The 14,802-nt window shown below is 39.8% G+C and overlaps 1 protein-coding gene across 1 annotated transcript in view; it reads right to left on the minus strand.

Moving 5' to 3' along the window:
- LOC117536467 (UPF0606 protein KIAA1549L-like) overlaps positions 1-14,802 on the minus strand; it is a 61,798-nt gene that overhangs the window by 10,793 nt on the left and 36,203 nt on the right. Inside the window, 10 exon segments of the mRNA XM_034201353.1 lie at positions 141-271; positions 2,101-2,291; positions 4,151-4,186; positions 4,423-4,586; positions 5,121-5,292; positions 5,960-6,111; positions 7,136-7,195; positions 11,118-11,286; positions 11,999-12,132; positions 12,491-12,710. Of these exon segments, the coding sequence (XP_034057244.1) occupies positions 141-271; positions 2,101-2,291; positions 4,151-4,186; positions 4,423-4,586; positions 5,121-5,292; positions 5,960-6,111; positions 7,136-7,195; positions 11,118-11,286; positions 11,999-12,132; positions 12,491-12,710 (1,429 nt within the window).

Here is a 14,802-nt window from a genome sequence, read left to right on the forward strand (position 1 = left end):
CTGAGAAAGAGGGACTAGAAAAGTGTTTCAGGCGGGAGAGATCGGGAAAAGATTTTGGGGCATTTGTGACACTTCTGACCTTGTCTGCAAAGTAGGGGTAGAATAAATCATTTGTATTTGCATCAGTGTGTGACTCTCACCGTCCCTCTTGCGCGTCTCCTCCTTTGTCAGTTTCTGCTGTGCTGTGACTTTCAGCACTGACAAGCCCCTGCTGGAATTCAGCTTCTCTGATTCGTTGCTGATGACGGAACCATCCTCGCTCGGCAAATTGCTGCAAGTAACCATAGCAACAGGAAAAGGCGGTGAGCTCTCAGGAAGCTGGGCTCACAGCCAGGTTATGTCACCCCTCCCTTAAACAACCTCACCTTCCCTCTCCCTCCCTTATACAGTATGTGTTTTTTACATTTACCTGCACGTTTCCATTCATAAACATGTTTTATTTTAAGTTAATATGTCTCTTCTTCTTTATGTATGGGTCATGCATGTGTTAAAACCATTATGTGTGCATGTCTAATGTAAAAAATAGTTCTTCCATTAATTGAACAAACAATTGCTTCATCCAATTCTTGTTTCACTAGCTTCAAACGCTGTACTGTAGTTGGAATTAGAGCTGATCAAGCAGCAGCTCCGAGGACCACGAGGCTGACATCAAAGCTCCGTGGTCTATCCCATAATTGTCTGGTAAAAATGATAACAGCAAAGAGAGACAGAGGAACAACGGCTGCCCTCCCTGCTCTCGTCGAGGCAGTGCTGCAGAGAGCTAACTCCAGTCACAGGCTCAACAGAGACGTGTAATAATTAATTGAGGTATATGTTTGATCCTGTGTTGGTGTTTAGAGGCTAACAGATGTGTGACCTTGATACAAATGAAGGGATTTCAGAGAGGAAGGAGTAATTGGACGTGATTGTATACAGCATGCCTGCATGAATGTGTTTTAAAGTGTTTGTATCCAATATGCATAGCAGCATCCTACACATAAATACATGAATAATCCTATCTATTTGAATAGGATTATAATATGAGGTTGCACATTCACTCAGATGTCAACAAAAACTGTGGGCCTACACCTGATTGATTAAATGATTCGCTTGTCTGTCAATCTTGGCATTATTTTATTGTGTGATGATAGCATCTCTGCATACTTAAAATATTGAAAATGAAAGAACTAGCTTGTTTTATCCTGGGATGCTAGCAAATGGCTCATTGAAAACGGGTTAAACTACTGAATTGTGACTTAGGACCTGAAAAAAAAACCGCTAGACCAACAGTTTGATAAACAACATATGAAAAGCCTTTGCTGCCTGAGGAATCTCCAAAGTCATTACTGCAGGACCTCCAGTCTATAGATTCCCTCTTCTGTCACATACATTTTATTTGATCTCATTATCCCACAAGGCGTTGAGAAATGGCACCCTTTAATCGGGGATTTCAAATCCTCGATTTAATAATTTAGCATGATTTAACATGGCAATTAATTTCTGAAACAACGCTTCTGACTGTCGGATGAGTAAAATGGTCAATATAACCTGCCTACATAGAGCGCTCTGTTAATGACCGCCCATCACTCAGCATCGGGGTAGAATGAGGACATACAATCGAGCTGGAGGGATCCACATGTTTTATCATCCGGCCTCTGCCTATGCGACCCAAGAGCTTTCTGGCACAGCAGTGGTGCAATTGTTAAGATAACTGCACAAACTGTAAGCATTTGCACTTCCCTTTAGGAGGCTGCTTGGCTTGGGTTTGACTTAAAAGGGAAATCTTAAAAAATGCCTGAATAAATGTAGATGATTCGGCTTATTATCATCTTTATGAAGTAGCATGCTTCCAACATGTTTACATTTTAACCAAGACAATTACAGCTCAGATAAACAATGTTAAGCAAAAATATACAGCTCAGCCGTGCTTTTAAAGGGAGATTCGCGAATTATAATGACCGCTGTGGAGAGGATAAATACTTTGTTAAACTTTTTTATACCAATAATATTTTTTTATCTCTAGGTCAGCATTTTGTCTTTAAGACGTGCTAGGTTATAACATTTTAGAATTGTTGATGATACAGATTACAACATTAGGAGTGTGCGTAGATATAATGATACCTCTTGTGTTTGTCAGACGAAAGGCTTTTCTTGTTGGCAGTCCCATCTTGCTGCAGTGCCTTTTCTAGTGAAAGTGGCGTGTCCCGAATTTGTAGAGACATCACGAGTGTATCCTGACTGGCAGGCAGTCCGTCCTCATCTCCTCCCTGCTGGCCCAGGTGCTGCTTGGCATAGTCAAACCCCTGGACTGGCTGATGGACAGGTGTCAACAATGGAGAAAGACAAAAGAGACAGCTTTAAGTATGATTATTTTCTATCCCAATAACTATATTCACATTAATTGATCATTGATCGGGGAAACATCGTTTTTACATTCAAACACCAGAAGTGTCAAGCCAAATAGAGAGTCCAGAGGACTTAGTAACAGAACTGGAATTACTGTGCAGCCTTAAAATAGATAAGCACAGATTCAACTAAGGCCTTTTTTACACCGAGTTCTAAATTATTGTCAAATAAATGCAGTGGGCAGTGATTCGATGAGATCTGCAGTCTCAGTAATACAGTAGGAAAGGCAAAAGTTATAGGATAAGAAGGAGGAGGAGAACACTGGATGCGAACATGTTTATAGTGCCTGTAAGACCAACAGAGCACGCACACACACACACACACACACACACACACACACACACACACACACACACACACACACACACACACACACACACACACACACACACACACACACACACACACACACACACACACACACACACACACACACACACACACACACACACACACACACACACACACACACACACCACACACACACACACACACACACACACACACACACACACACACACACACACACACACACACACACACACACACACACACACACACACACACACACACACACACACACACACACACACACACACACACACACACACACACACACACACACACACACACACACACACACACACACACACACACCAACTGAAACATTAAGGACTACTCTCATTGCAGTGTCATAAATTGTCAGACACACATCACTGCCTTAATGCAGCCATGCTGTGGAGAGAAATCCATACTTGATACTCCCCCAACTGAAGAACATGCATCCTTTCTCTTCCTATAGCATACACACATACATATAGAGAGTAAAGATTTTCTTTGGATCCAGTCTTCTCTCAACTAAAAGTGCTAATGTGGCTGGTATCAACAGTTGAAACGCTAACAAGGGTGTGTGATGAAAGGGTTTGTCGTACAGATGGTGAAAGCAATACAGAAGAAGCATTGCAAGAGCCTCATTTACATTTTTAGGAGTCACTCTTTCTAGCTTTTCCATTACTTGTTAGAAAGAAATGGCTGTATGTTCTGCCTAGAATGCTATGTTTTGTCAGAAGGCACCCAATGGTACTTAATTATATGGGTGAATTAAGCCTTGTTGTGGTTGATGAGTATACAGTACAGGACACAGTATACAGTATGTTATTTAGAAATAAATGCTCTAAAAGTAGGACTGAAGTGTATTTCACATTTCAATGAAGATGATTTTATTACTTATGATCTGCTGAAATTCCACTAATCAAGCAGTGGGATGATAAAAGTTATACAGCTTTTTAATTCTTCTAAAATAATGTATAACAGTGAAGAGAGCAACTGAGCAGGAAACACCAACAGACATGGAGATGCAGCGATGACTGTGATGAAGACATTGTGATGACACCTTTGATGCAACAGTGTTCACTTTCTACACAACACAGACAGCTGTCAGTACAAACTCTCTGATACATTCATTCTGCTCGAAAAAAACATCTCAACCATAACTATTCTCTGTAAAGCTTCCTCTTTTAAATGTGACATCTGGAGACCACTGTAAGAAGAATAGGCAATACCAGCCTTTCATCCAATGAAAGCCCAATGTGAAGGGTTTGTTATTTCAAAGTGCTTGTGTATGCTAAGTTTTCATCAGCACAGCCGATTTATCGAAATATATCGTAAATTATGTCTTTCCATAATACTTTTCAAATCCCACTGATACGCAGTTAAGCCCATGAAAAAGCAGATTGGTAATTAGAGGATATACAGAGGCAGATACCTGGTGATAATAGCCCACATCTCTCCGATACGCCATCTGAAAACAAGAGAAACCATTTTTAAATAGTGGGTTTGTTGTTCACAAGATGACTTGGATTCTCCCAATGCAGAAAAACGCAACCCAAGATATACAGAGGGCATCATTAAGATAGCAACACAATAGACATTCTGTACAAAAGTCACAAGCACATTGACCATATCCACATTAGACACTGACACAGACTGAACCACAGTCTGCACAAAGTAGCTATAAAGTCATCGAGAGAGAGTTACCTTAGCTCTGGGATTGAGGTTGCCGATGGCATCAGCTTTAAAGTCATTTTTATTCTTCCGGCACAGCACAGCTGTGATGATGATGATAATGAGTGTTACTACGGCAATGGGTGCTAGCACTGCAGCGATTATCCAAAGGTTATTAGGAGGGTTCTTGACCACAGCTGGAAAAAGAAAAACACTGTTCACCATCATCACTTCATCACACGGCATCCAGCAGACCTAAAACAGTAAGTCTATTGATTGGTTCATTGGAAGTATAATACAAAGCTCACTTTTCCTGCTATAACTTACAGGAGCATCCGTCACACCCACGCTAAGTGACACTGTGTACAGCTCAACCTGATATACAGTGCGCCTGATTCAGCTATTGTCGGCCACAATCTATAAAATAATGCAGCGTGCACTCTTTCTTTCGTTCCCTCTCTCCTGACCGGCTCTGTCTCCACCGCTACACCATTATTCTCCATTTCTCTTAGCAGTGAGCTGCAGCCTAAACAAACCGTGTCTTGCCGGGAGCATTTCAGAGAGATTAGAGAGCACAGAGTTTTCTCAACCTTTTCTTCTACTCCCCTCTCCCCACCATCAGCTATTCTTTCTAAACTCAGCATGAGTCATGTGTTTTGGTTTGCATGTCTGTCTGTCTTTGTTTCTGTCTGTTTGCCTACTTGAAAATGCTCAAAGGATGCTTTGCTTACGTTCTGCTTGCACCTGGACAAAGAAGCCCAGGGTGAGCGCCATGGTCTGAGAATCCACTGTGTTCAGGACCTTGGCAGCAGACGTGCCCGATAAAGGAACGCCATTGTGCTGGACGTAGTAGGTCATCTCTGCTGGATTCTTCAACACCGCCACCCTACGGATACTCACCATCTGATTGGAAAGAGGTCAATATTAGCTTGGCAGACTAATAGAAAAACTGGAAATGATAAAACATCACAATATCCTTTCTTCTTTCCTCTTTGTGTCTCTTCCCCTCTCACTTTTCCTCTTTTAGTTTTAGTATTACTGATAAAACTGATTGTCTTTTAAATACTTTCAGTATCCTCTGTGGTAAATTATAAGAAAAATAAACATATGAAAAGAAGGCTGTAATTGAAAGTCTGGTTCCGATGTTATAACATTTTCATTTGAGAATTGAAATACCAAAGTAAAACCACTCATTTAAGCGTGCAGTCTCATGGGAGGAAGAACTACATAGACTTACACAGTACTTGTTTGGTTAAACATTCAACCTCTGGCTTGTTTTCATGAGCAATTAGCAGATGATGAGCTGAGAACCTCCCTAATTATTAAGGGCTGACCACAAGTAATCATCCAAGCTTGTGCATCAAAGTGTACATCTCATGAAATATTCATACTGTAAGAAATATGCCAATAAAACCATTGGACTAATTTGTTCATTAGACTTCTGACTAACAAGCGTTCTGGCAAAATATCTGAATATTTTCGCTCTTTAACCCAGAGCATCTCAGACTATTAGTGTTTCAGTGAAAGTGAGACTTGGCATTCCCTGTGGGATGCTGTTCCAGTTTCTTACCTGAACAGTGTAGCTGCCTACAGCGGTGGCTCGTCTGAAGCGGCTGCCCTGCTGCCCGGCCAACACAAACAGCTCAGCCAGACGCTGCTCCATTAGACTGGCAAAGCTTTGGTACTGTCCCTCCAGGCTGGCGTTATCCACATCCTGGATTACTGCAAACGGAGACGAAAGAAAGAGGATGGCCAGATGGTTAAGAGAAAATAAATGATTGGGGAGGAAAGATTCTCACAAAGAAAGAAGAGATGCAAGTGTGTGAGACAAAAACACACTTGAATGTCTTTATATTTTTCTATATGGCATTAATCGTTTCCCATTTCCCGATAATTGGGGAAACGGTTGCTCAGAGGTGAAGTTCTTGTCTATCAATTGGACTGGGGGTGGTTCCCCAGACCCTGCAAGCAACAGATGTGTTGTTGGGCAAGATATTGAACCCCCTCCCCCCCCCCCCGCTCGCGACACAGATTGGGCCCTGTAGGTAGATCATTTGGGCTTGGTCATTTTAAAAGTAGCTCCCAAGCTGAAAAAGTGTGGGCACCCCTGATGTAGCACATTGTATGAAAGCCTCCACCTCTTTATTAATGTGTGTGAATGGTTGAATGCTGACTTGCACATGTAAAATTGCTTTAAGGGGTCGTAAAGAGCGTGAACTGCATTTAATTTTTTTCTTTTTAATAATGATGCTTTTCACAATAATTATGCTACGAAACCCAGAAGCAGTTGCCAACAGGCTGTAAGGACTTATGGTAAACTCATGTTGCTTTGTGTTTGGTGGACATTTAAAATGAATTGAATGATGGGAAGCCTGATCTGAAAAGCCCATCCATTATACAGCGTAGCAATGTGGGTGCCCTTCAATATTGTAAAATGTATGCATGCTGCTGGATGCATGCAATCATTCACAAAGCCAACAGAGAAGATATTAACAGCAGACAATCCAGGAGTCATGGGCATCTCACTGCTTTAGGCTAAGGTAAAGTATGTTTCCATAAATAGTACACTTTACATTCACAAACACCCGGTTCAGGTATAATTTGGACTTTGTAGTTGTTAAAAATGTAACATATTAGCACTTTAGAATTATAATGTTTGCATTAAACAACAACAAAACACATCATTTTCCTAAGAATAAGTCTATTAATATTTTTGTTTGAATAGTTGACTTTATGATATACACACCTGTTATTACCCAGAAGTCTCTGGTGGCAATAGAGGTGTTCAGATTGTGGTACTCCAGTGCTGCAATGACATACAAAAAATCATCCCCCGTCAGCATCAGCAATAATCGATTGTGAATCTTTATGTCTAAAACGTCAATAAAAAGGTTTTAACTTCCTTGGATTAGATACATTTTCATTCAATATTGAAATTCACTCTTTAGATTTTTACTGTAGCAAAATAGAAGATTATATAAAACCATTTGCCCAAAAATTATATAACACAGAAAAACAGACATTAATCTTAACATGGAAAGACATAAAGGGAAAATGAAAATAGGACAAAAAAACTTAAAGCAAAGTTAAATCTATAGAATTACATGATCCTTTTTTCGCAGTGCTTTTGCCTTTTTTTTACTTTAGGATGTTTGTCAACAAAATAGCTGCAGCTTTACTACGATATATCACAATCAGTCATCAATCTTTAAATGTTGAAGAACAATTATGCAACTGTTATCTTTGCCATATGAAACCATTCCAGTGTGGTTGTAATCTCAGTTTACACCCTCATTATCACTGCATCTCAGACAAATACAGAAGCATGCAGAGCTTTCACCTGCTTGAGCTCTGTCTCTGTTCTTTTACATCTATTTCCTGCCTGATTAAGCTCTTGTGCTGGAGGCTAGTGAAGTGGGAACGATGTATCACTGGCCTGTGAAAGCATGTTCTCTACAGATATGAACACTCAGGCATGACAGGAGAGAGGAGAGAGGGGTGAAGGAGGAGCAGGCTGAGAGAAAAGGTAAGGTCTTTATTATTGTTAATGGATAGAGCTGCAGGGCTTTCAGTACACCATTGTCTATAAGTTAGGATCATTTGGTATATTAGTCAATGAAGAGGCTTCCCATGAGCCTCTGCTGTTGTGTGATGAGAGCCTGGGGTCATTTCAAGAAGGGGAAATCACTTCAAATTCATAGAAAGAAAGCCATTATTAAAAGAATATTTCTTTTTTTGCATCAGCATATGGTATAAAAAGAGATATTTTGCAAAGAGCTCTACTCATATTCCACTTGACAGAAAGATTTGAAGGGCAAAGGGGAAGTGAAACAGCTGAGCGCAGCCGTCCAGCCTAAACAAGCGCCACAGGAGCGACGGGGAACTCTGTGGTGCTACAAACAGGCCGGGTGTGAGTTCCCAGGCCTTTTCTGTCAGAGCAGAGCCCAAGGTGGTCTGAGAATCCCCCACTGTTCATTATTTACTGAGATAATTGCCTTTGAAGTGAGGAGGCAGCCACTGCCAGCATATGCTCACATCCACTGCGAACACCAATACCACTAATGCTGAGGCTACAAAACAAACAGCAAAGCCACTGTCATGAGCTCTTTTATACTTTCTTTTACTCTGACGTCTTCCTGGATTGTTCTCTGTGTCCGTTCATGCTCTCTTTTTAGAATCACTTTTCGGGACTGAGTTGCCTCCCCCTCTTTTTTTCTGCTCCCAAACTGAATCATCCGGCCTGTGGGTAACTTCACTTTCTGACTTGATTCAATCACAACACAAAGTGAGTTTTAATTTAATGCTCGCGAGCAGAAATCCTATTCATCTCGATTTCGACAGTGAATCAACCAAATGTGCCCTCAGAGACGCTGAGGTTGTATCCTAAATGAGGAACTGCATCCTCAGAAACTGTATTAAAGGGATACAACCCCAGAGTAGTTATGTTTTGGAGGAAACAGCCAGAACCAGGCATTGGGTTCAGCTTGTATTCAATCACATGTGAATATATGGAACCTTAAGTATGCCATTGCAGGAGGTAAATAACAGAGGCCAGGCAAAACAACACCTATATTTGTTCTTGTAACATACACATTCATCTGTTTGCAACTCATATATCAATATTTAAATTACTCTATAGACTATTCTGCACTGTTTCTATTATATCTATTTTATTTTATTTACTGTTGGAGGAGCCTGTGACCTAAGATGTTCATTGTCATAACTACAATGTAGCTATGCACTCATGACAATAAAAGCCTTGAAACTTGAAACCATTCAGTAGGTCCTTGTGCATTTAGGCATTAGTCAACTAATCGAGCAAGGTAGCAGTCTCAGCCTTGCCTTTCACATCTCGAAAAGGACATCCAGAAAGACAGATAATATCCAACATACTCCAGTCTTAACAGCACTAGACTGAACATGAAATGTTTGTTCTAAACTCTCCTCAATATGGTCCAGCCAGTTACAATCTTTAGCCTGTGTAAACATTGGGTTTAGCAAAGGAGAACAGAAAAATTAAGGTTTTTCAAGATTGGGATCAGCTAGATGATAATACAGGTTAACCTCATCCCTGACTCCAGCTGTGCTCTGCTTTGACCCTGCATGAATTTGCATAGCCGAAGTTTTGATGTGTCAAACTGACTATAATGTCTGGAGATATTCCAGCAAGAAACCATTAAAAGTAAGCTGGCAAGATGTATTCCTGCTTGAAAGGAAACTTAACCATAAACCTCTGAATTTCTTAAGTCTTTTTGACCCAATGTGTCTTTATGTAGATTTTCACTTGAGCGTTATATATTAAATTCATTATGCAAGAAACTGAGGCCCCTTTTGCACTTATAATCTGAAACACAACGTTCACAGAGGAGGTGAAGTGTGGTTAGAGGAAGAGCATTTCTAGTCCTCGGTCAGTGACTACACAGGATGCGTTCAGGTTCAGCTTTGTAATAGGACTACTGAACTGTACTGTATTTAAAAGCAGATGATTGAACTCCAAGCTCTCTTCTTATGTTTGACAGTTTTCTGTCTTGTGGTTTCTTGTCTTTTGTGGTGAAGCCAAAGATAATTTTTCCACTGTCGACCATAACATTTCTAACCTTACCTGAGTTTTGGCAGTCTGAGCACAATACAATGTCACTGAAGTGTTATACGAAAGAAAATAGTGTTGAAGCTCAGAAATACACTTTGGCTTGCGGTACACATAGAGAGTAATATGTGTGTGTAAAAGCTTGAATCCCTATATCCGCTGCAGGTCCTTAGATCTTTTGCTGAACCTATATTCTGAATTTACTCTGAAGGCATACAACTGTGAATCTCTGGTTCAGGGATCAATAAAGTGATGTCTCATACAGTATGTCTCTACATCTGCTATAACTCCCTCTATTGAACGGTTTACATATGACACAGTAAAAAGGCTATACATTAGGATTCCACTAAGATTTCTGTTTAGCCTCCTGCTGATTGCCTGCCATTCTTCATTTGTTTTTCTCTGAATACAACTCTAGCAAAGAAGGAGAGCTTGGCTAAGTATGCCCTTAAAGGAGGCTGAGATGAAAGGCATGGGCTCAGTTGTGTCCCTGCATCAACTATATTTAAGTGACTCAATCATTAAAACACAACTGTGATCGTGTAAGCAGCAGAACTGTCGCAAACATCCAATTACTAAGAAGCTGGACGTCAATCAAGCTTAGCTATTTCATTCTGAGTTCTAGCATTGCTTAGATAGACTTTCTTAAACACTAGGGTACATATAAATCCAAAATAATGCTAAGAAGATAAGTAATTGCAATACACTAAATCAACTACAGTTTATCACGTTGGACTTGGACTTGATTTCTACTAGTCAAGACAATTAATATATATCAGTTCCTTTTTCAAAGGTCTTTCGAAGATATGGGATAAGCATGCTTTGTGAAAAAGCAAAGACAAAAGGAATAAACTAAGAACAGCAAGATTTTATGTCTTTATTTATTTGTATTTAGTATACTGTAGCATGTTGCATTGTAGGAGTAGCCTGGACTTCATTTGTTAAAACTATACTGTAGCATATGACAACAAATCCTTTGGATCTTGAATCTTTTTTTGAATGTTATTGTTGAATCGACTTTGAGTTTGGAGAACAAATCGTTCCAATAAACAACAGGAGCAATGTATTGTGTCTCCTCTTGTAAGGCTGCTGAATCACTCCTGTCTAACAGATGTATTTTGGAATGTACATTGTAACTTACGCTCAGCAATTGCAAGTGGTGGATAGAACAGGAAGTAGCCCACCAGCTCAGCTGACAGCTGACCGAGGAGGTTTGAGGCAGCGGTGCCATTAAGGTAGACAGTCCCGTTCTTCACAGTGTAGACCAATGACACAGCAGGAGAGTCTGCTGCCTGGGAGACATTCAACATCTGGAAAAAAACAGGAGGAGTACAGGCTCCGAGTCAGAAGAGGACGCAGAAAAACATACATAGTTAAACCACATAAAATGTCTGAAATGACATTACTGTTATGTTTAAATCTAAAATATGTGTTCAAATCTTCTCATACAAAATGCAAAACGGAGGAGAGAAGTAACACAATGGGAAATTGGCAAGGTACGAAAGAGTGTAAAAATGTTGGTGCATTATGTTTTTCTTCCATGCATAACCGTCAATTAAGCTTTAATATTGGGTGCACTTTAATGTGTCAGTTTATAAAAAAATCTATAAACATTGCCTCCCTAAACATAATTAATGTTCACCCTTAAAGCTGCTCTTGTATAAAAAGCAACGCCTGAAGGGGACAATTTTGCAGAAATTGTACACAGTATGCAGCTGCCAAATCACCTAAAGGACAAAGCTAAATTGATCTGTCATGGCAAGGGGACAAACCTTTTAAAGTAACAAATATGCCAATATGCTGCATATAATATGAATCAGACTCCAGCTTAACTTCTGTTTGGGTTGCTGGATGGTATTGTATACGTGTTGTACAAAATGGATCATCAGGGACATCAGGACAGAACTCATATCCGAACACTTGGACAATGTACTAATGCAGTTCAACACTGGCACAAATCACAGCATTGCCACTGTAACAGCTAGCACAACACAGAGCTACACCACTGTTACACAACATTACCTGAACAGACAGTCTGTTGTTGGTGCTGAGCACTTTGGCCTGCGCTTCAGAGAACACCTTCTCAAGCCTCTGCTCCATCATTTGAGAGAACCGACAGGACCGAGGATCATCGCCTGCTCCCACAAACTGCAGCACTGGAAAATAAAAACAAATGTACTCAAAAACTGTACAGTAGTAAGGTAGTAATAAATAAAATCTTACTTTTAATAATTCTTGAGATTACAACAAAATTGCTATATTTGGATGTGTATTGGGAACACTTAGCATATGATATATTACTTTAGGTATTATTTATCTAAATTATAAGTAGACATGCACTTTTGTCATATTCTCCTCTGATGTATTACATTATTTATTTTGTATTACTTTGCAAACCTAGTTTCTTCTAAAAAAGGCTCCAGTGCACAATCGCAGCAGGGACAACTAACCGTATGTCTCAAGCTGTTGTCTGACTTATATTGTTTCTTTCATCCTGAGTGAACAGTAGCTGACCTGTTTTCAGCTGGAAGCCAGGGGCCGGGCTGGATCTCCATAATGCAACAGGGAGGGGCAGGGCTGTTACCATGGGGAGGTACTGTCGCAGGTCTGAAATCAGCTTATCACGGCCATAGGAGTCCAAGCTTTGCAGCACAACAGAGGCAGGGTAAACCATGTCCCCTCCGGTCACATGATAAGCCACCGTCATGTTGGGAGAACCAAATACTGTCTCCACCTGAGAGGGTAGAGTAGAGAATAGACATACATATTAATAGTTTATACCATGTTTTATTACCAAAACAGAGAAATTAAATACTCACTAAAAAAGCCATAGATAAGCAAAGTTCAGTATGAATGTTGAAAAAAACTGTTTAAAACACCAACAGAATATAAAGGCATGCTTAGAGTCCTAATTAAGTTGAATAAAATATTCATTAAGAAATAGTCTTTTTTATTTATTTTTAGTCTATTGTTGTATTCGCTGTAGAATAAAAAGGAATTTTTCATCACATTGGTGCAATATTTGAGTGTATTCAATGTACCCATAAAGCTTTTATTTGCTGCTTGATTGGCATTATTAGCCACAAAAAAAACACGATGATGTCCTGGACGGGTGACAAATTTCATCTTGTGTTCATCTTCTATCACACTGCCAAGACTTTTCAAAATACCATCCCCATGTTTTTGTGTATTTCTTTACTGTTCAGATTGCTTTAAATTGGTTTTATTATAGTATGAAATGTTAGATTTGCCAAACAATCTGCACTAATGCACATTCTATGGACAGTCTTGAACTAATGTACATTGTCATAATATTGAAGTGACTTATTTTGTACATATTGATTGTTGTGTTGTCATTTATGTCTTAATGTGTGCACATGTAAAAAGGTGTGTACTGTATATATATATATATACATATTTGCACGCATGTTTTTATATTTTATAGACATTTGTTTTTATATTCGGGATCGTGGGAAACAGTATTTCGATCTTTCTGTCTGTACACAAACTGGAAGATTGACAATAAAGTTGACATTGACTTTGACAATGCATAATACAGATAAACTATGACAACACATTTGCATCACGTTACCTTTTCTACTTTACCTTCTTTGTCAAAACAATTATTGTGTTGTCAAATGTGGTCTGAATTTGTTTTAGCTGCTTCATTTTTAGGGTCTTAGTACTTTGCATGCTGGCTCACTGTCACACTGTCAGAGCTTACTGGTTCCCAAACAGGACGGTGTCATCGTTAATGTTATTAACAACACCTGTGCTTTTTTACTGACAAAGTCAAAATGTCTGCAGTTAAAAAAAGGCCTGTCTGAAGCAGGTTTAAAGGTTATTTTCATGCCATACTGAAGTAATAAATGAAAAGAAACCACCCACTGCATAAAAACGAGTAAATCCTTCCCACATTTTGCACATTTCTTTAAAGAATGGTCAACTTTATTTGTAAAATACTTTTGAGTGCATCGGCAAAAACCTCTTGGTGGTATGATCCTTTAGGCAGGATGAGAAGGTAGCATCAATCAGTCATATTAGCAAATGAGCTGAATGACAGGATATAAAACTGTAATGGATTGATTGAGCTCTTCCAGAGTATATTTCAACTCCTCGTTGATGAAAGCTACATTAGATGGAGTGATTTTGGAAAGCAAATATGTGGAAAGAGAACCAGAAGGAACTGAAGGGCTGCTGGCAGAGAGACAGGAGAGTAAAGATGAGCGAGACATTGGAAGAGACTGATAAATAGGGAGATTTGGACAAAGAAGATTATGTTCCTTCACTTCTAGCGCTAGAGGCCAAGCAATCACCACATTTTCATTGTGACACAAACACAGGTGAATGTGTAATGACACGCACCAATGTATGTGTTTGTCAGTAAAAGTTTGACTTTCTGGTGAACTCTACATACACGGAAACCGGAAAGGGAATGATGACAGATGCAGTGAAACTAGTTGTGTGTAGGAGAGGTGAAACCATTCAGGTCTGTTATCTAAACCCATCTGAAAGCCTGTGCTGACAAGGGGACACACTGACCAAAACACTGAGAGCCTATCCTCTCTGGAGCTGAGAGTCACCACTCTGCCTCCTCACAATTCAGCCTTGTTGGGAGCGCTGTGAAAAGAGCCCTTTATTATCACTTCATCCTCTCAGGCTTCAGCCATGTGAAGGTGTTATTAAGAGATTGTATTTCCAGCAAGCCAGAGATTGGTAATACACCCACTAACTCTATCTCAAAGAGTGTGAAAGACGTCCAACAGATTAACCCAATGGATATAGTCAGTTTTCTAAAAAGTTTTAAATCCCTGCAGAGCTGTGAA

This window comes from Gymnodraco acuticeps, unplaced genomic scaffold (assembly GCF_902827175.1).
Source record: "Gymnodraco acuticeps unplaced genomic scaffold, fGymAcu1.1, whole genome shotgun sequence".
Taxonomy (NCBI): Eukaryota; Metazoa; Chordata; class Actinopteri; order Perciformes; family Bathydraconidae; genus Gymnodraco; species Gymnodraco acuticeps.